This window comes from Lemur catta, chromosome 7 (genome assembly GCF_020740605.2).
Source record: "Lemur catta isolate mLemCat1 chromosome 7, mLemCat1.pri, whole genome shotgun sequence".
Lineage (NCBI taxonomy): Eukaryota > Metazoa > Chordata > Mammalia > Primates > Lemuridae > Lemur > Lemur catta.
In genome coordinates, this window is record NC_059134.1 from 21,374,524 (window position 1) to 21,393,951 (window position 19,428).

Consider the following 19,428-nt stretch of genomic DNA (forward strand, 5'->3'; position numbering starts at 1 on the left):
AGAACGCCCTGTGCGTGGCTCCGCCCCTTGCCCCGGAAGTACTCACGGCGGGCGGAGATTTCTGGGCCTGTTCGTGAGTAGCGTTTCCTTTTTGTCCGACATCTTAACGAGGCTGCTGCAGTTGCGGCGCTTCTCCAAGCTTCGCAATGGTGAGCATCAGGGGCGCGAGTCGGCGGGGTTCTGAGAGTGGGGTTGCTGCTAGGGCTCAGTGGGGGCAGCGTGGGCGGGAGGGCTCCTTGGACTGCCGGGCTGGGTCTCTGGGCGGGCGCTACTTCACTCTTCACACATGTGCTCCGGTAGTGGCGTTTGCGGGGCTGGGGCTGGGGCGTATTAGGGGAGCTTGGGATTACTTTATGATCAGACTGTATTCCCCCTCAATTCCTACAGCCGCCCAAGGACGACAAGAAGAAGAAGGATGCCGGAAAGTCGGCCAAGAAAGACAAAGACCCAGTGAACAAATCTGGGGGCAAGGCCAAAAAGAAGGTAGGAGTGAATCTCCCTCTAAGAGTGAGGGAGACTGGGGGTGCCCTCCCCTAGCCTTTTAGTATAGCAAGTGGCTTTTCAGGTTGTGGGGTCTACAATTAGAAGTTGTTAGAGTCTAACCTATCGTCGTCATTGTTTTTTTGTCTACTCTGTGTGGGATCAGAGTTCTTTTTTTTTCTCATTTGAAGGATGCGATAGTATATGTTACTTAAGGTTATGGAAATGAAACAAGTGTGTATCAAGTGCTCCAGTGCCTAGCGCGTTATTTTTAACAGATCCTGTGGGGCTTGGGCCATGTTCCAAAGCCCCAAAGATGTATCGTTTGTTTTTGTAATCTATAGTTTATCTTTGATAATGGGAGCGATTTCTCTGACACAGATTGTTGGGAGGGAAGGGGTGCTTCTGCCAGGAATACTAACTTCTTGTTTTGTTTGGTGAGCAGAAGTGGTCCAAAGGCAAAGTTCGGGACAAGCTCAACAATTTAGTCTTGTTTGACAAAGCTACGTATGACAAGCTCTGTAAGGAAGTTCCCAACTATAAGCTTATAACCCCAGCTGTGGTCTCTGAGAGACTGAAGATTCGAGGTTCCCTGGCCAGGGCAGCCCTTCAGGAGCTCCTTAGTAAAGGTGAGGAGTGTGTTGTATTGTTGTCCTTTTGCAGGTTAAATTGTCTTAACCATGTTAGCAATCTTAAGTGCTTTTACAGGAAAAGCAGTTGGAATTTTTTTTTTTAAAGGTATGTAGCCTAACCATTGGCTGTTAGTGATATAATTGTAATGTTTTATTCCTGAGATAGGTTCTTAGCAGGGTTCTTAAGCCATTTTTGTGCCATGTATCTCCTGTGGCAGTTCAGTGAATAGTGAAACCCAAGAATCCTTTATGATTCAAGTGAATAAAAGGACAGAATTGCAGAAGAAACGGTATTTTTTAAATAACTCAAGAAATTACAATAATTTTGAAAATGTTTAATTTAAAATCTTTATGATGAAATAACTTTTGTTGATGTGTTTGTTACATTTAGAAATTGATAGTGGGTCTAATTACCATGATTTCACATTAATGAAGACTATAGTGACTGATAATTAAAGTTATAGCAAAATGCTAGAGAGTGGTTATTACAAGAGCACGTGATGGGCCCTTAATTTAAAGGGTAAGTGAAGATGATCATCTCTAGGTGTATCTACCTCTGTTACCAAACTGTTTCAAATCGAGCAATTCTTTTTTGGGGAGGGAGAGAGAGCATACTGAAAACCTCTGTCCTTTCGCCCTAGGACTTATCAAGCTGGTTTCAAAGCACAGAGCTCAAGTAATTTACACCAGAAATACCAAGGGTGGAGATGCCCCAGCTGCTGGTGAAGATGCGTGAAGAGGTGAGCAAGAACCCAGGGACTCAAGAACCCAGGGACTCACGGTGTAGGAAGTAGACATCCCTTTTACAAGGCTTTATGGTTCTGATTCTTTTTTTAATTTTTTTACAGGTCAAACAAACTGTATATTTGGAAAAATAAAACTTTATTAAATCAAATGAATGGGTATGTCTGTTTCCTAAGAAAGGCAATTACAAAGGATTTGGTGGAAGGAATAATAGTGGGTATGGATGTGTTGACTTTGCTTGGAGACTTATGGGGAACAGGGCAACAATTAGCTTTTTTCTTTGTGTGACTGCTGTTTGTTCCTTGCTGCTGCTTCGGTTTTGAATTGATGCCTAAAAGGAGATGAAGAGTTAACAGGATAAAGGATGAGATCTCCAAAGGGGTGGTAGGTTGGAGACCTGGCACTGGACCCATACCTGGACTGCCAGCGGCGTCCATTATTCCATACTCGGCCAAAAGAGGGTAACCAGCCTGCACTGGTGCTGGAGCTGTGGTCAAAGTTGGCTCCAACTCGGTCAGGGGGCAGTTTCTTCAATTTCTGTTTCTCTTCTGTGCAATGATAAGGAAATAATTTTGAGAGTGAAGATTACTATTAAAGAACTTTCTGCCCATCTTGAATTAGTTTACTTACTTTCTTTAAGAAATTCTTCATAGGAAGGTCCTATTTGTTGGTTCTCAGAGATGTATTCCTCATCTTGGACCATCCAGGGAGGTGTGGCACCTGGAAAAGGAAGACCCATTAATAAAAAATTAAGGCTTTTTTTTTTTTTTTTTAACTTCGGACTATTGTGAAACTTGCTCTAGCTGTTAACTTGCCTCCCAATTAAAAACTAGAAACATTCAAAAGCAAAACCCAGAAATTCTGGAGCTTGGGAAATTGAAGGCCCTGAGCTAATTTAAAGCAACATACCTTACTTACGATATGCTTTATTTTAAAAATAGCCTTAAAAATAACTGACATATAATACACTGCACACATTTAAATTTGATAGATTTTGAGTGAAACCATCACCCCCAGGTATCACCGTGGCCCATCAAAATCCCACTTCTCCCTATACCTTTTCCCCCTGTTAAGGCAACCACTTGTCTGTTTTTTGTTGGTTTGCATTTTTTAGGATTTTCTGTAAGTAATGTGTATACTTTGGGGGGAAGTGTGACTGGCCTTTATCATTATTTTGAGATTAATCTGTGTTGCATGTATTAATAATTCCTTTATTGTTAAATGTTATTCCATTATTTATCGATTTACCTGTTGGTGGACATTTGCATTGTTTCCAGTTTGGGGTGCTAGAAATAAAGCTGCTCTGAAGATTTGTGTACAAGTACACAGGCTTACTTTTCTCTTGAGTAAAATACTCAGGAGTGGAATTGCTGGATAATATGGTAGGTGTATACTGAACTGTTTTCCAAAGTGATTGTACTATTTTACATCCCCACCAGCAGTGCGTGAGGGTTTCAGTTTTCCACATCATTGCCAAACCCTTAGTATGATCAGTCTTTAATTTTAGTCATTCTGATTATGTATATAGTATCTCATCGTGGCTTTAATTTGCATTTCCCTAGTGACTAATGACGAACACCTATTTGTATGTTTTTACTGGGTGTTTTCTTACTGAGTTTTGGGGGTTCTTCACATATTCTGGATATGTCCTTAATCAAATACATATACTTAATCTTAGTCAACTTTTTTCTCTAAAAAAAGAATAATTGTACCTTACCTGAGTGGATGTTACCAAGTCCTGGTATATCCTATAGTTGGAAATGGGGGGAAAAATCCTAAGTAAGAAAGCCAAGAGATGATAGGAAACTCATAATTAGAGACAAAGCCAACTTTAAAGGAGATGGGTGTGACTGCTGCCACAATGCTAATTCTCCCCAGTTGATGTTAAATCTTAAGAGCACAATAAATCACCGAAAGACAGTACTGTCCTCAAGCGGGTCACACTCTTAATAGTGGAGATGTCCAAAAGTAGAGTGCCTACTACATGCCAGCGGAACAAAACCTTGCCCTCACAGAGTGTACGTACATAAGAAGAGAGTTAAGCATAAATTACACAAATTACATTTGCAGCTTTACATGGTGCTACATCCACTTCTGATAGAGATGACCTGTTCAGGTGAGCCTTCTATGAAAAAGTAACATTTGTGCTAAGAGCTGAAGGTTTTTAACTAGAGGATGAGGAAAGAGGGAAGCAAAGTATATTTTAGGCAGTGGCAACTGTATCAAGGGAGGGAGCAACGCAGTACAGCTGGAGTGTGGAGCATGAAGTTGCAGGTGATGCAGTGATTTTCTGTGTGTTTGGGGCGGGACTGCAAGGGGAGTAGAAATTGTCCGGGGTTGAACAGAGGCAAACAGAAGGTAAAATTGACTACTTGTTGGAAATGAAGAGGAGATAAGGAGCTGCATTTATAGTGACTGGAAATGCAAGAGAGGTAGGGGTTAGGTTCAGGTGCCTGTGGAGTATTTTAAGTATAAATGCCCTTTATTAAGCTGGAACTGTAAGTTCTGAAGAGGGCAAAATTTAGGAGTTGCCACTCCTCTAAATGGCAATGATGGCAACAGGTGTGGATAATATCACTATGGAAGGCAAGAAAGAGGTCTGAGAACACAATAGGGAACAGTGCAGTAAGAGGGAAAAGCCTGCAGAGGACAGGAAATGACCAGGAGAATAGGTAGGAAAATCAGAAGAGAGAAGGATGCCCTGAGACCTGAGGGGGCATTGGTCCTTTTCTGGTTTGCTTCTCCATTGTACCTGATGGCCAATGAATGTCAGAGGTTGTCCTGTCTCCATCCAGTCAAGCTCTGGAGCTGGTGGCAGATCCAAGTATGAGGGCTGCTGTGAACTGGACGCTACATGGCTGAAAAAGACAAACATGAGCCAGGCTGGCAGATGAGGTCCTTGAGCCATGAGGATGGTAAAGATCAGATCTGTTCCCATTTCCCAGGCAAAAGATTACAGACAGCTCTAGGATATCAAACTCCCAACAAGAGATTCCCTAAAAATCCTACCTGTTTGTCCCTTTCCAGCTTCCAGGTGCTGAAGAGCCCTCTTCTGGGTCTGGCACTGCCTGAGGCTGAGTTTGATTCAGGAAAAATAAATGTGTCTGGGATGCTTAAGAGCCTGCCTAGGCTATGTCCCCACCCTCCAGGCCCAGTATCACAGGAAGGCAACAAATTGGCATATGGGGGGTACTGCCCATCTTGCAAACTTGTCCTTCCCTCCCAGCCCTGCCCTGTCCACATCTTCACTGCTTAGGCCTGCCTGCTGGCAGACAGGTAAGGGAATTCAGGCCAAGCAGATGAGGAATGGAGTCCAAGAGTTCTCTTAGAAGAGCTGGTTCATGAAATGCTGGACCTGGGAAAGCCAGGGATCAGTGGATTTGGATACTCCTCTGGATCCTCCGAGGGGAACCAACCTCTAAGACAGACCGAACCACTTCCTGCCGGCTCTGCTCCACCTCACGGATCTGAGCTGCCATCTGTGGGCGAGAGGCTGCTTAGACAGGTACAGGATGATCATGGGGGCTGGTTCCTTCAGAGGCCTTGCCTTTAACTTACCTCTTTGATCACCTCGTCCTCTTTTTCTTCATAGGAATCCAAACCTTTCACCATGGATTTCTTGAATCTAAGAAGAAAACGGGCAAATCAGCCCAGAACCCATGCCCCACAAGTTATAAAAAGCTCCCCAGTAGATTTTTTTTTTTTTAATTTTGAGAAATTTCAAACTTAGAAACAAGAATAGTACAGTGAACGGGTATACCCCTCACCTGGATTCACTGTGAACATTATGCCATACTGGTTTCCTCTTCTTTCTTTTCTATAGATACACGTTAACTTTTTGCCAAAACAAAAATTTAAACTTCATACAACTTAAACCTAAATGCTTCAGCATGTATCTCCTGTGAACAAGAACATTCTGTACAACCATGAAACCATTACCACAGTTAAGAAAATCAGTTATTCTTTTTGATGTTCAGATTGTCCCATAGTTGGCTAGTGAGTATAGACATATACTTTATATGTCTATAGACTTGATGTACATTATGCCTTCTCTACCTCCACCCCCAATCCCAAGGTCCAACCAAAGGTCACATGGAATTTCGTTGTTCGGTCTCTAGTCTTCCTTCAGTCTAGAAGCAGTCCTGCTTCCTTCTGTATTTATAACTTTGAATCCTTTGAAGAATCCAGGCCAGATCTTGCACACTATCCCAAATTCTTAACTCTTCAGTTTCCTTGTGATAAGATTCAGGTTAAACATTTCTGGCAGGAATAGCACATTGACGAAACTCCCACTGCCTCACTTCAGGAGGCATATGAAGTGTCAAGACTGTTAGACTCTTGGTTACCAATCCCAAGCATGACCACTTAGCCATTATAAAGGCACATTTTAAGTAATCTGTGGTTTAAAACTTGCACATGTCCTTCAATGGCTTGAACCACAACTTAGCAGAGTCTTGGCTGAATGCCTTGTGTGACCCTTCCTGGAACACAAGAGGATGGGAGGCCTGTATTAAGTTGTTATGAGGCCAGCTCCCACTCGCCTCCCTATCTCCCCTGAGAGGTTGTCACAAGGCAGTTTCTCATCAACTCCCAGGTTCTGATAAGACCTGAGCCTTTCTGCTCCATCCCTCTCGGATTACAGCTACAGAATACAAAATCACTTAGTTTTAAAAAATTACCAAAAATAAAATTTAAAAGCAAAAAAAAAAACCTCACTTAGCTCCAGACTAGAATTGGCTCCCCAGCAACAGGGTATCCCACAACTCACACTGTAGTCATCCAGCCCTTTTTGTTTCAATGTGGTCTTTTTGGGTGTGTGAAACAAGGACCTGGGAAACTGGCACGTTGGTCTTACTCTCCTCTTCACCGTCCTACGTAGGTAATAAACCATCTAAATCTCAAAGTGTCATCTTGTGTCTTTACCAGTCAAATCAGTTGGGTCTTGGCCTTGTTGTGTGTGTGAGCTTGACAATTTACAATGCTCAAAAGTCAAAAGTAGGCTGGGTGCAGTGGTTCAGACCTATAATCCTAGCACTTTGGGAGGCCGAGGTGGGAAGATCGTTTGAGGCCAGCAGTTTGAGACCAGGCTGAGCAAGAGTGAGACCTCGTCTCTACAAAAAATAGAAAAATCAGCTGGGCATGGTGGCATGCACCTGTATCACCTGAGCCCATGAGTTTGAGGTTGCAGTGAGCTATGATGATGCCACTGAACTCTGGCCCAGGTGACAGAGGAGACTGTCTCAAAAAAAAAAAAAAAAAAAGTAGACGCTTATATACAATCTCTCTCACCACATTGATTCATTACCTGTTACCTGTATCCCATGCTTGGAGCTATGGTTTGGCAGGGACTTGCCCACAGCTTGATACCCTCAAGGCAATACTTCGTTGCTTGGGATGGATGTCTTTTCTGATGTGTCCTCAACTTTTTAAAAACTTAAGAGTTGACCTTAACCCTGGATTTTAAGGAATTTGATGGGCTTCAGAAAGAAACAGATTTTTTACCAGACCGAGACTTTGATTCACTGTGTAAGTGACCTAAGCCTTTGAATCCTTTGGATGTTTCTGAAGAAGCTGTGGAGCTATCTAGTACTCAGACCCTTTCTAAGTACTCTTACTCCAGTGGCTGTCATCACAACTCAATTAACCATCTCTACCAAGGCAAGGTCCATTTCTTACTAGAAGGCATCTCAATTTTTTTTTTTTTTTTATGAGACAGAGTTGCCCAGGCTGATCTCAAACTCCTGGCCTCAAGCAATCCTCCTGTCTCGGCCTCCCAAAATGCTGGGATTACAGGTGTAAGCCATTGTGCCCAGCCTAGAAGGCATCTAGAGACTCCCAGTTTTGCTTTACTTTTGGATCCTGTGATTATCACCAGGAAGTTTCTCTCCGGGTCCACTTGATGGAATACATTACAAAACAAGGTTTCATGATGAACATCATCTGAATGCATCACATGAGTGAGCAGGCCAAGAAGAACACAGTGGAGCACAACTAGACTTTCTGTAGGATAGTCTGGAAGGCAGATGACTGATCTCCTACCCTGAGGGTTGATCCTGGAAACTGACTCTCCAGAAAATGGAAGAAACTGATTTTTTAAAATTCTGTGGGATTTTAAATTATATATATTTGAAGGCATTGAGGACCAGAAGAAACCTTTGTGTTTTATCAGACTCCTCTATTATTTTGTTTCTTTTACCCTGAGTATGCTTGTTGCCTATTCAGAATCTCTAGATACCTTTTTAATAAAAAGTCTGCTGCCTGGGGTGGTGGTGCATGCCTGTAATTCTAGCTACTTGGGAGGCTGAGGTGGGAGGATCACTTGAGCCTGAGTTCAAGACCAGTCTGGGCAACATAATGAGACCCTGTTTTAAAAAAAAATGTGAAAAAAGTGTGAAAATCATAATCTATTCTTAACAGAACTTTTTAAAATTGCAATGCTAAAATGATTTCTTTTTTTTTTTTTTTTTGAGACAGAGTCCCACTCTGTTGCCCAGGCTAGAGTGCCATGGTGTTAGCCTAGCTCACAGCAACCTCAAACTCCTGGGCTCAAGCAATCCTTCTGCCTCAGCCTCCCAAGTAGCTGGGACTACAGCATGCACCACCATGCCTGGCTAATTTTCTTCTATATATATATTTTTAGTTGTCCAGATAATTTCTTTCTATTTTTAGTAGACACGGGGTCTTGCTCTTGCTCAGGCTGGTCTCGAACTCCTGACCTTGGGCGATCCTCCCGCCTTGACCTCCCAGAGTGCTAGGATTACAGGCGTGAGCCACCACGCGATTTCTGATAAAATGGTCACTAGCTCAACTAGAAAACTAAAAATACAGAATGAGAGAATAAGCAGAGTACTCGTGATGCCTTTGAAAAAAATCAAAACATCATGTAGGGTGACCTAGTTTCCAATAAGCAGTATTGTAATATTCAAGGAAAATTGTTCCAATCATTTAAAAGTACTTGTTAAGTACTGCTTTTTACAGTTATGACAACTGTTTCTTTCTGTGCATATAAAACAAGCAACCAAATATCTGTAGCCATGGAAATGTCTAATTAGAAATATTTATATTGGATTCTGAATGCAAAGTGTCCCCGTAGTAAAAAAAAAAACTAATAAAATATGAAATGTAAAAACTACATTTTAAAAAGTATACTCAGAAATCTTGTTTCTATTCCTATCACCTCTACACTGTTCCTCTGACCTATTAACTGGTACACTGACAGGTAAACAGTTTCATTAGGTTTTTTTTTTTTTTTTTTTTTTAAGAGACTGGGTCTTGCTCTATTGCCCAGGCTGCAGTGCAGTGGCATGATCATAGCTCTCTGTAACCCTGAACTCCCAGGCCCAAGCAATCCTCTCACCTCAGCCTGCCTAGTAACTGGGACTACAGGTGTGTGTCAACATACCTGGCTATTTTTTTTTTTTTAATTAAAAAACAGGGGCCATGCTAATCTTCTCTGTATTGTTCCAATTTTAGTATATGTGCTGCTGAAGCGAGCACTATTTTTTAATTTTTTGTAGAAACGGGGTCTCACCATGTTGCCCAGGTTGGTCTCTAATTCCTGGCCTCAAGCAGTCCTTCCTCTTGGCCTCCAAAGGGCTGGGAAGACAGATGTGAGTCATATGCCCAGCACAGTAGTTTCTTGATTATCCTTTATGTAATCCTTTTTGAAAAAATAAGCAAATACAGTTGACCCTTGAACAACATAGGTTTGAACTGCACAGGTTCACTTATACATGGATTGGATTTTTTTTTTTTTTTGAGACAAAGTCTCGCTCTGTTGCCTGGGCTAGAGTGCCGTGGTGTCAGCCTAGCTCACAGCAACCTCCAATTCCTGGGCTCAAGCGATCCTCCTGCCTCAGCCTCCCGAGTAGCTGGGACTACAGGCAAGTGCCATCATGCCCGGCTAATTTTTTCTGTATATATTTTCAGTTGTCCATATAATTTCTTTCTATTTTTAGTAGAGATGGGGTCTTGCTCTTGCTCAGGCTGGTCTCGAACTCCTGAGCTCAAACGATCCACCCGCCTCAGCCTCCCGGAGTGTTAGGATTACAGGCGTGAGCCACTGCGCCCGGCCCATGGATTGGATTTTTTTTTTTTTTTGAGACAGAGTCTCGCTCTGTTGCCCGGGCTAGAGTGAGTGCCGTGGCGTCAGCGTAGCTCACAGCAACCTCAAACTCCTGGGCTCCTGCCTCAGCCTCCCGAGTAGCTAGGACTACAGGCATGCGCCACCATGCCCGGCTAATTTTTTCTATGTATATTTTCAGTTGTCCAGATAATTTTTATTTCTATTTTTAGTAGAGACGGGGTCTCGCTCAGGCTGGTCTCAAACTCCTGACCGCAAGCGATCCATCCGCCTTGGCCTCCCAGAGGGCTAGGATTACAGGCATGAGCCACCGCGCCCGGCCGGATTGGATTTTTTTCCAAAACTTTTTGGACATTAATGACAATTAGAAACTCACACAAACCATGTAGCCTAGAAATATGGAAAAAAAAAAATCAAGAAAAAAGCATGTCATGCATGTATAACATATACGTAGACACTAGTCTATTTTGTCATTTACTACCATAAAATATACACAATTATAAGAAGTTAAAATTTATCAAAACTTATACAGACTTACAGACCATACATATGTGGTGCCATTCACAGTCAAGATAAATGAAAACAAACTTAAAGATGCAGTATTAAATCATAACTGCTTAAAATCAACTATGCTCCATACTGTACTACTACTATCATAATTTTGTAGCCACCTCCTGTTGCTATTGCAGTGAGCTTAAGTGTTGCCAGTATCTGATTAAAAGGCCATGTGATACTAATCATCTGAGTTATCTCTTCAGTAACTGCATATCGCAATACGCTCACAGTTGTCACGTATTTTTCATGTTTAGTGCGATACTGTAAACCTTGAATAACACCATGGAGTGTACACAAAGTGGCACTCGTGATGCTGGAAGTGCTCCCAAGAAGCACTTCTATGAGTGCTTATAAGTGACATTATAAAAAAATAAATAAAAATAAAAATAAATAGGGAGGGGTGGGAAATAAAAAATAAATAAATAATAAGTAACATTATAGGAAAAAACTGAATTGCTTGATAAGTACTGTAGATTGAAGTCTGCAGTTGCAGTTGCCCGCCATTTCAAGATAAATGAAGGACCATTGTAAAAAAAAGAAAAGGTGAAACTTGTGAAGCTGTCACTGCAGCCACTCCAGAAGGTACAAAAGCCTTGTACTTCTTGCAAAATACCTTTTTATTTTGTATTGAAAATGCAGCTTTTATGTGAGTACTGGATTGTTATAAGGCATACCTATATTTGAGAAACAGTGAAGTCACTGTATGACAACTTAAAGCAAAAGGAAATGATCTAAAACTGCAGAATTTAGTGCCAGCAAAGGATGGCTTGATAATTTTATAAAGAGGTTTGGCTTAAAAAAATGTCAAGATGACAGGAGAGGCAGCGGAAGAGTTCCCAGATGCCATTAAGAAAATCATTAAGAGGCCAGGCATGGTGGCTCATGCCTGTAATCCTAGCGCTCTGGGAGGCCGAAGGAGGAGGATCACTTGAGCTCAGGAGTTTGAGACCAGCCTGAGCAAGAGCAAGACCCTGTCTCTATTAAAAATAGAAAAAATTAGCCAGGTGTGGTGATGTGCGCCTTTAGTCCCTGCTACTCAGGAGGCTGAGGCAGGAGCATCACTTGAGCCCAGGAGGTTGAGGCTACAGTGAGCTTCAGTGACGCCACTGCACTCTAACCAGGTGGACAGAGCAAGACTGTCTCCAAGACAAAAAAAAAAAAAAGAAATGAGAAACCAAACACAAGACAGAAATTACAATGTACTTCTGCAAAGTTACACCGAGTATGTCTGCCTCTTCTGCTCCTCTTCTACTTTTTCCACCTCTTCCATCTCTGCCACCCCTGAGACAGCAAGACCAATTCCTCTTCTATCTACTCCCCTTCAGACCTACTCAATGTGAAGATCATGATGATGAAGACCTTTATGATAATCCACTTCCACTTAATAGTAAATACATTTTTCCTTCCTTATGATTTTTTTCTTTGTTAGAGATGGGGTCTTGCTCTGTTGCCCATGCTGGAGTGCAGTGGGGCAATCAAATCATAGCTCAATGCAGCCTTAAACTCCTTGGCTCAAACATCAGGCAATCTTCCCACCTGCCTCAGACTCCTAAGTGGCTGGAACTACAGGTACATGCCACTATGCCCAACTTCCTTAAGATTTTCTTTTCTTTTTTTATTTCATTTCAGCATGTTACAGGGGTACAGATGTTTAGGTTACATATATTGCCTTTGCCCCATCCAAGTCAGAGCTTCAAGCGTGTCCATCCCCCAGACAGTGCACACTGCACCTATTAGGTTTGTATATAGCCACCCTTCTTCCGCCCTCCCACCTGCCTGACACCCGATGAATGTTACTACTATATGTGCACTTAAGTGTTGGTCAGTTAAATCAGTTAATACCAATTTGATGGTGAGTACATGTGGTGCTTGTTTTTCCATTCTTGTGATATTTCACTTGGCAGAATGGGCTCCAGCTCTATCCAGCGTAATACAAGAGGTGCTAGATCACCATTGTTTTTTATAGCTAAGTAGAACTCCATGGTAAACATATGCCACATTTTATTAATCCACTCATGTATTAATGGGCACTTGGGTTGCTTCTACATCTTTGCAACTGTGAATTGTGCTGCCATAAACACTCCAGTGCAAATGTCTTTTTTTTTTTCTTTTGAGACAGAGTCTCACTTTGTTGCCCGGGCTAGAGTTAGTGCCGTGGCATCAGCCTAGCTCACAGCAACCTCAAACTCCTGGGCTTAAGCGATCCTACTGCCTCAGCCTCCCAAGTAGCTGGGACTACAGGCATGCGCCACCATGCCCGGCTAATTTTTTCTATATATACTTTTAGTTGTCCAGCTAATTTCTTTCTATTTTTAGTAGAGACGGGGTCTCGCTCAGGCTGGTCTCGAACTCCTGACCTCGAGCGATCCACCCGCCTCGGCCTCCCAGAGGGCTAGGATTACAGGCGTGAGCCACCGCCCTCGGCCCAAATGTCTTTTTTATACAATGTCTTCTGTTCCTTTGGGTAGATGCCCAGTAATGGGATAGCTGGATCAAATGGTAGTTCTACTTGCAGTTCTCTGAGGTATCTCCATATTGCTTTCCACAGAGGTTATACTAGTTTGCAGTTCCAAAGATTTTCTTAATAACACTTTCTTTTCTCTAGCTTACTTTATTGTAATACAAAATATGTGTTGACTGCTATTGGTAAGGCTTTTAGTCAACAGTAGGCTTTTAGTAAGGTTTTGGGGAGTCATACACAGATTTCAAACTGTGCAGGGGGTCACAACCCCCTTGTTGTTCAAGGGTCAATTGTGTGTGTATATGTGTATTTTTTTTTTATTTTCTTTCTTATGCAAAAGGTAACATATGTTCTTTTATACCTTGCTTTTCCACTTAAAATATCCTGGCAATCACTCCATAAGATCAAAGGGTCTACCCTCATAATTCTCAATGATAACTTTCTGTTTAATTATCCTTTACCCACCAAAAACCATATGGATCTGGGTCAGGGTGTGAGGAGTAACTGCTTTTTGTCCTCAGTTTCCTGTCTCCTCCCAGTCTGAACCACAGATTGGAAGGTAGTAGAATTTAGGCATTTCTTACTGTCCCCTCATTATTCTCCACACTGAGTAGGTAGGAACGATACCATGAGTTTTTCTGTAACACTTGGCTCTGAGATCCTCTTGGGTTCCACAACCCATAATCTTAGTATGGTCCCAATTAAAAGTGGCATGGTGAGGCTGCCTATGCTCTCTTCCTGAAGCAGTTCAGGGCTCACACTCCCTTGATACTGACCAGCTTTCTGCACTTCAGTTTCTCAGGCTCCAGAGTCCAGTTTAAATAGAGGCCAAAACTACAAAAAGTGGGTATTGGGTGAGCACCAGTTTCTTGAACACTATGAACAACCTCTTCTATTCCTAAAGGACTTCAGAATTCTCTGTGCCACACATTAACATAGTTGATTATAGTCAACTTTTACTATATGCCATTCTCTTTTTGCTAAATTGCATCCCCAACTAGACTATAAATCTCAAGAACTCTGTCACACTTCTTTTGTGTCCAATATAGTGCCTAGAATACTAAGTGCTATGAAGAGAGCAGGTACTTACAAAGGCCCTGCTGAACTTTCCAAAAACAGAAGAAGCTCCCATACCTGACAAAGATACAGAGAATTCACTCTGCTACTTCATTTTTCATAACCAGTGACTTACCGTGCATACTCCTGGGGGGAGATCAGAAACTTCTCTTTCATCTGGACCTCAGCCTTGTTCTCCCACCAGAATTTGTTAGTTGCTTTCTTGTGCTCTGGGCTGAGAATGAAGAGGATGAATAATCTCAGTAATAGATTATAAGGTATTACTCAGATATCTAAGCATTCATTAGCTAAAGTAATGCAAACAGATCTGGGTTTCTGCCTGGGACAAGGCTGAGAGAGGAACACAGTTACCAGTCTCTTCAAGATCTCCAGTCTCCTCCCCTCTTCCAATAAAACTGTGAGAATCTGATGGGAGATGAGGGGAGGTGGTGGGCGGTGACCAAGCTGGCTTTCTCAGCTAGACCACTAGCACCACTGGGACCATGGCAGCCATAAGACCCCTACCCCCTCAAGGTTGGCAATGTCTGTGATTCAACCCATCCATCCTGATCTAGTCACAAAAGCGCCCTTCCTTTCACCCACCCCAAACCCTTCTCCCACTCATGCATGCGTCTGTGCTGGAGGAGGCCCTCAGCTCGGCTATCACCTGGCCAGATGCTCCAGCAGTCCTCCGTGCAGCACCGTCAGGGTTCCGTGGCTCAGATGTTTCCGCACCTCGCAGCCGCAGCACAGGCACCAGCAGCATCGCTCGTGCTCGGGCACGTAGCGCTCCACCTGGGCGGCGCGGATGGCCTTGCGGGCGGCCTCCACCTGCGGGGGAGAGACCACGTAGGACCCCGAAGGGGACCCGCAAATCACGCGCCCTCAGGTCCGCCCTGCACTGCCCCGCACCCTCGGCCCCCTCCAGCCTCGCGTCCGCACCTGGGGCAGGAGCCGCTCCAAAGCTGCCTTCAGCTGCCGCTGGTGCTTGCGGCTGTAGACGTGTCCGCGACCACAGAAGAAGGTCTGGCGGCACAGAGGACAGCGCTGCGCCGGCGTCATAGGTCCAGGACCCGGTATCTCCGCCAGCAGCAGCCGATCTTTCGCCAACCGGTGACCCCTGACCTCTGACCCCTTGGGGCGGGACTAACCCAGCGGCTCTCGCGGCCCCCTGCGGCAGACAGGCGACACTGCAAACCTTTTGCGGCTGCGCGGATGCGCCCGCCGCCGCCGCCGGTCCCGCGGAGGCAGCCATATTCCCAAGTGCAGAGGGGCAAGTAAAGGTCGGCAAAGCCAGGGGGATGCGGCGCGCGCTGCACACTGAGGGCCGCAGGCTACGCACGTCTCCGGCATTGGCAAGGACCCGTGTTAGACAGCGTAACAAATCGTAACTGGTATTTCTAGGCGAGCGCTGTGTGTCCAGAGCTTTACATTAGTGACGTCACTGAATCCTCCTAGTAACGCTGTGTGTTGTCTTACCGGCATTTTCCAAGCGGGAAACCTGAGGGTTGGAGGAGGTAGAGGAACTTTGTGGAAGGTTGCACAGATGTGGAGTAGCGGAGTCAGCACCTCCAGCGCTGGTGCTGCTCTGTACCGGCAGGCTGTTGGGAAACACCTGCTGGAGATGACCATGATCTAATACCTAATCACAGTCGCCCCAGAGGGTGTTCTGACCGCGGCTCCTGTAAAGTCGTAAAGGGTATGCTGCAAAAGGTGCAGCATCGTTGCTGGGAGTTAGTCGTCATTTTTAATCTGTAAAAGTGCAATTGTAGTGGAATTTTTATTCTTTGCGAGCTCCTTCTCCCAGAATCAGCATTCTCCCTGTTGGTCCTGCTTCCCTAAACCTTAGGGGCTAAGATGAATTGCTCCATCACAAGGCTGAAGTCCCCAGCCTGTAATCACCCTAGAGACTCCCGCAGAAAGCCTGGGGCCTAGCGCAGACCTTACTTACAGGATAAGTAGACAGAGTTGGCCCAGAATCCCAAACTTCCCTTAGATTTTGTTACTAGTTCTGGTGCACTAACCTGGACGGGCTGCCATGTCTGTGGGTCTGTACACGGTCAACTCTACAGGATTCAGGCCCAGAGAGTAGCCAGACTATCCTTAAGATTTTTTTTTTTTTTTTTTTTTGAGACAGTTTCACTTTGTTGCCCGGGCTAGAGTGCCATGGCACCAGGCTAGCTCACAGCAACCTCAAACTCCTGGGCTCAAGTGATCCTCCTGCCTCAGCCTCCCAAGTAGCTGGGACTACAGGCATGCGCCACCATGCCTGGCTAATTTTTCTATATATATATATTTTTAGTTGTCCAGCTAGTTTCTTTCTATTTTTAGTAGAGACGGGGTCTTGCTCTTGCTCAGGCTGGTCTCAAACTCCCGAGCTCAAACAATCCGCCTGCCTCGGCCTCCCAGAGTGCTAGGATTACATGCGTGAGCCACCGCGCCCGGCTTCTCCTTAAGATCTTGACTTCCTGTTGGAGCTGCGCTCTGGACTCCAGCCTCTGCCAGCTGTAATTCCTTTTGATGACCCTTCTAACACTCAGTTCCTTGACCTCCTGTCATTGCCTTGGCAGGGTCATTCCTGGACTTTGCTCCTTCTGTGGATGCAAACTCTGAAGTTCTACTCTGACTACCACTTTCCATCTTCCCATGCAGCCTTAGCTTCAATCTAGTCTTTAATTGCAGAGGGACCTCCATTCCTGACGGAGACTTGACTTTTTATCCTTTCACATAGAAAATTATTTAACATCTGCCTGCTGCCACAGGCTTTGCTCTCTGCCTGTGGTTTTCAAAGTGTGCCCCCTACCATGCCCCAGCATCAGCATCAGGGAGCTTGTTAGTAATAAAAATTATTGGGTCCACCCCAGACCTACTGAATCGGAAACTGGTATGAGGCACGGCAGTCTGGTTTAATGAGCCCTTGAGGGGATTCTGATGCTCCTTCAGGTCTGAGAAGCACTGGTCTAGGTCTGGTCCTCTTGGCTTCACTTTACTCACTGGATCCCGGCCATGTTTCAGCTACACGCTCAAGGCAACTCCCTACTTCACTTGACCTTCCAAGACCTCTCATTCTGTCAAACCCCAATGCTGGATCAGCCCAGGCATACATTTCCCTCATGTTTTCAATGCTTCTCAGAGTAGTCTATACTATCTGCTTCAACTTCTGGTAACTCCTTAATCCTCTGCAATTTTGCTTGTGAAACTTTTCACTAAAATTCTCCACCACCAAGTATTCAGTTGCTGTCTGACTCTGCTAGTGTGAGATGGAACTCAACATCTTCCTCTTCAAGACATCCCCTGGTTTCTTCCTGCCGGTGAATGATACCACCAAGGTAAAACCTTAAGGTTTTGGGTGAGTTATCTTTGACACTCCGGACATTCCTTTTACTCAACCCCATATCCACCCTGCTCAAGTTGTCTTATTCGTTGAACTCTGAGATGTTTAAAGTCTTCCTCCATTTTTTATACTCAGAGTGTACCTCATCTCAATTTCTTTCCCTTCATGCTTGGATTCATGTAAAACCTTTCTAACTGGTTTCCAAGTGTCTGCTCCATATATCCTCAACACCGTGGTTTTAAGAAAGTCTACAAAATGACTTTCCTCAGTAATTTAATGCCTCTAAATTGCCATCAGGACAAATCTAAACTCCCTTGACAAGCTATTCAAAGCCTTTTACAGTATGATTCCCAACTTCCTTGGCTCTCCTCTACCCTTGGCTGACTACCCCGAACCCCTCCTCTGAGCAATATTCCAATAGTCCTATAGCTCCTATGAATTTTAGCATCTCCCCCCAGCCCTTGGTTTCCTGTGCCTGGAATTTTCTTCTTTCCAGTTTTGTTTTATTTGTTTATTGTCTTGAGACAGGGTCTTGCTTTGTTGCCCAGGCTGGAGTGCAGTGGCCCAATCGTAACTCACTGTAACCTCAAACTCCTGGGCTCCTCCTGCCTCAGCCTCCCTAGTAGCTAGGACTACAGGCACATGCCACCATGCCCAGCTAATTTTTTTAATTTCTTGTAGAGACAGTGTCCTGCCGTGTGGCCCAGGCGAGTCACGAACTTTTGGCCTCAAGTCATCCTCCCTCCCCGGCCTCCCAAAGTGCTGGGATTACAGACATCAATCACCGTACTGGTCATCTTTTCAGTTCTGTCTCATAAGTTCCTTATTAATTCTAAATAATTTGTATTCTTTCTGAAATGTGAGCTAGAATATCATTTCCGTGAAGCTGGGGACTTTATCTGGTGGTAATCTCTGAATTAATGTTTATTGAAAGAATGGAATGTCACCCCTTTTGTGAAGCCTTCCAGAGTTGTCCCTGCAGAATTAATTTCTTCGCTCCAAGATCTTTTGCTCATCCTGTCATCGTTTTTGTTTAGTAAGTCAGTTGAAAACCCAATAGTTGAAAAGCCCCTCAAGTGCAGGGATTGTGTCACTGTGTTGCCCAGATTGATCTCTGGCCTCAAGCAATCCTCCCACCTCAGACTCCTGAGACACTGGGATTATAGGTGTGAGCCACCACACCCAGCGTATTGTGAATATCTTTCTATGCCCTACATAGAGCATGACATTAAATACTATGGATATACTTATGACTCACAACTGTATTTACGTTTTCAACCCAGGCTTCTCTTCTAAACAACTATCTACTTGACGTGACCATCCTGATTGTCTCATAGATTCTAAACACAGAATTGCTCAAACCTGCTACTTCTACAGATTTCCTCTCCTCACCATTCACCCAATTGCTCAAACCAAAAACCTCGGCATCATCCTTGTCTTTTCTCCTCCTGCATCCAGTCAGTCCTATTGACTTGTTTTTTCTACCCCCAAGACACATCATTATATTGATCTGCCTCTCTCCGTCTCTACTGCTGCTGCCCCAGCCTGCCTGGATTACTGCAGTTACCTCCTAATGGATCTTCCTGCCTCCATGTTGGCTTCCCCCAACAAGCCACTTTCAGTGAGTGGCTGATCATGGTCAACAGCAACAATTACAAATGGGTTATATCAGTTACTTAAGTTACTTTCCACTATACTTGAAAAAATCCAAATCCTTTCTCATAGTCTAGAAAAGCCTACCTGGTCTAGTCCCTGCTTCCCTCCCTAATTTCACATTGGCTATTTCTCCCATTGCTTACTATAATCTATTTTTCATGATCTTTTTTTTTTTTCTTTTTTTTGAGACAGAGTCTTGCTCTGTTGCCTGGGCTAAAGTGCCATGGCATCAGGCTACCTCACAGCAACCTCAAACTCCTGGGCTCAAGCAATCCTTCTGCCTGAGCCTCCTGAGTAGCTGGGACTACAGGCATGCGCCACCATGCCTGGCTAATTTTTCCTATATATTTTTAGTTGTCCAGCTAATTTCTTTCTATTTTTAGTAGAGACGGGGATCTCACTCTTGCTCAGGCTGGTCTTGAACTCC

General features: G+C 44.1%; 2 protein-coding genes and 1 pseudogene across 2 annotated transcripts; 1 reads left to right on the forward strand and 2 right to left on the reverse strand.

Annotated features, from left to right (window-relative positions):
* Nucleotides 1-16: 16 nt before the first annotated feature.
* On the forward strand, nucleotides 17-2,007 carry RPS25 (ribosomal protein S25). The gene is made up of 5 exons (XM_045556329.1): nucleotides 17-149; nucleotides 388-483; nucleotides 926-1,109; nucleotides 1,754-1,852; nucleotides 1,961-2,007. Exons 1-4 carry the CDS (start codon nucleotides 147-149, stop codon nucleotides 1,846-1,848), a joined length of 378 nt encoding a protein of 125 aa, XP_045412285.1. The 5' UTR covers nucleotides 17-146; the 3' UTR covers nucleotides 1,849-1,852; nucleotides 1,961-2,007.
* CENATAC (centrosomal AT-AC splicing factor) lies at nucleotides 1,977-15,133 on the reverse strand. Its single transcript, XM_045556327.1, has 11 exons — nucleotides 14,954-15,133; nucleotides 14,679-14,842; nucleotides 14,148-14,246; nucleotides 5,415-5,481; nucleotides 5,273-5,335; nucleotides 4,866-4,930; nucleotides 4,609-4,714; nucleotides 3,574-3,604; nucleotides 2,487-2,576; nucleotides 2,272-2,404; nucleotides 1,977-2,187 (listed from the first exon to the last, which is right to left on the reverse strand). The coding sequence occupies exons 1-11, from the start codon at nucleotides 15,071-15,073 to the stop codon at nucleotides 2,124-2,126; spliced, it is 1,002 nt and encodes a 333-aa protein (XP_045412283.1). The 5' UTR covers nucleotides 15,074-15,133; the 3' UTR covers nucleotides 1,977-2,123.
* LOC123643084 lies at nucleotides 9,253-9,353 on the reverse strand (annotated as a pseudogene).
* Nucleotides 15,134-19,428: the final 4,295 nt, after the last annotated feature.

What these genes read in the sequence shown, in the direction of transcription:
- RPS25 (XM_045556329.1), top strand. An exon ending in GGGGCAAGGCCAAAAAGAAG is followed by an intron (nt 484 to 925) that starts GTAGGAGTGAAT and finishes TTTGGTGAGCAG; the next exon opens with AAGTGGTCCAAAGGCAAAGT. An exon ending in TCAGGAGCTCCTTAGTAAAG is followed by an intron (nt 1,110 to 1,753) that starts GTGAGGAGTGTG and finishes CTTTCGCCCTAG; the next exon opens with GACTTATCAAGCTGGTTTCA.
- CENATAC (XM_045556327.1), bottom strand. Translation starts at nt 15,073, where the DNA reads ATGACGCCGGCGCAGCGCTGTCCTCTGTGCCGCCAGACCTTCTTCTGT. An exon ending in TGGAGCGGCTCCTGCCCCAG is followed by an intron (nt 14,843 to 14,953) that starts GTGCGGACGCGA and finishes TCTCCCCCGCAG; the next exon opens with GTGGAGGCCGCCCGCAAGGC. An exon ending in AGGACGAGGTGATCAAAGAG is followed by an intron (nt 5,336 to 5,414) that starts GTAAGTTAAAGG and finishes TCTCGCCCACAG; the next exon opens with ATGGCAGCTCAGATCCGTGA.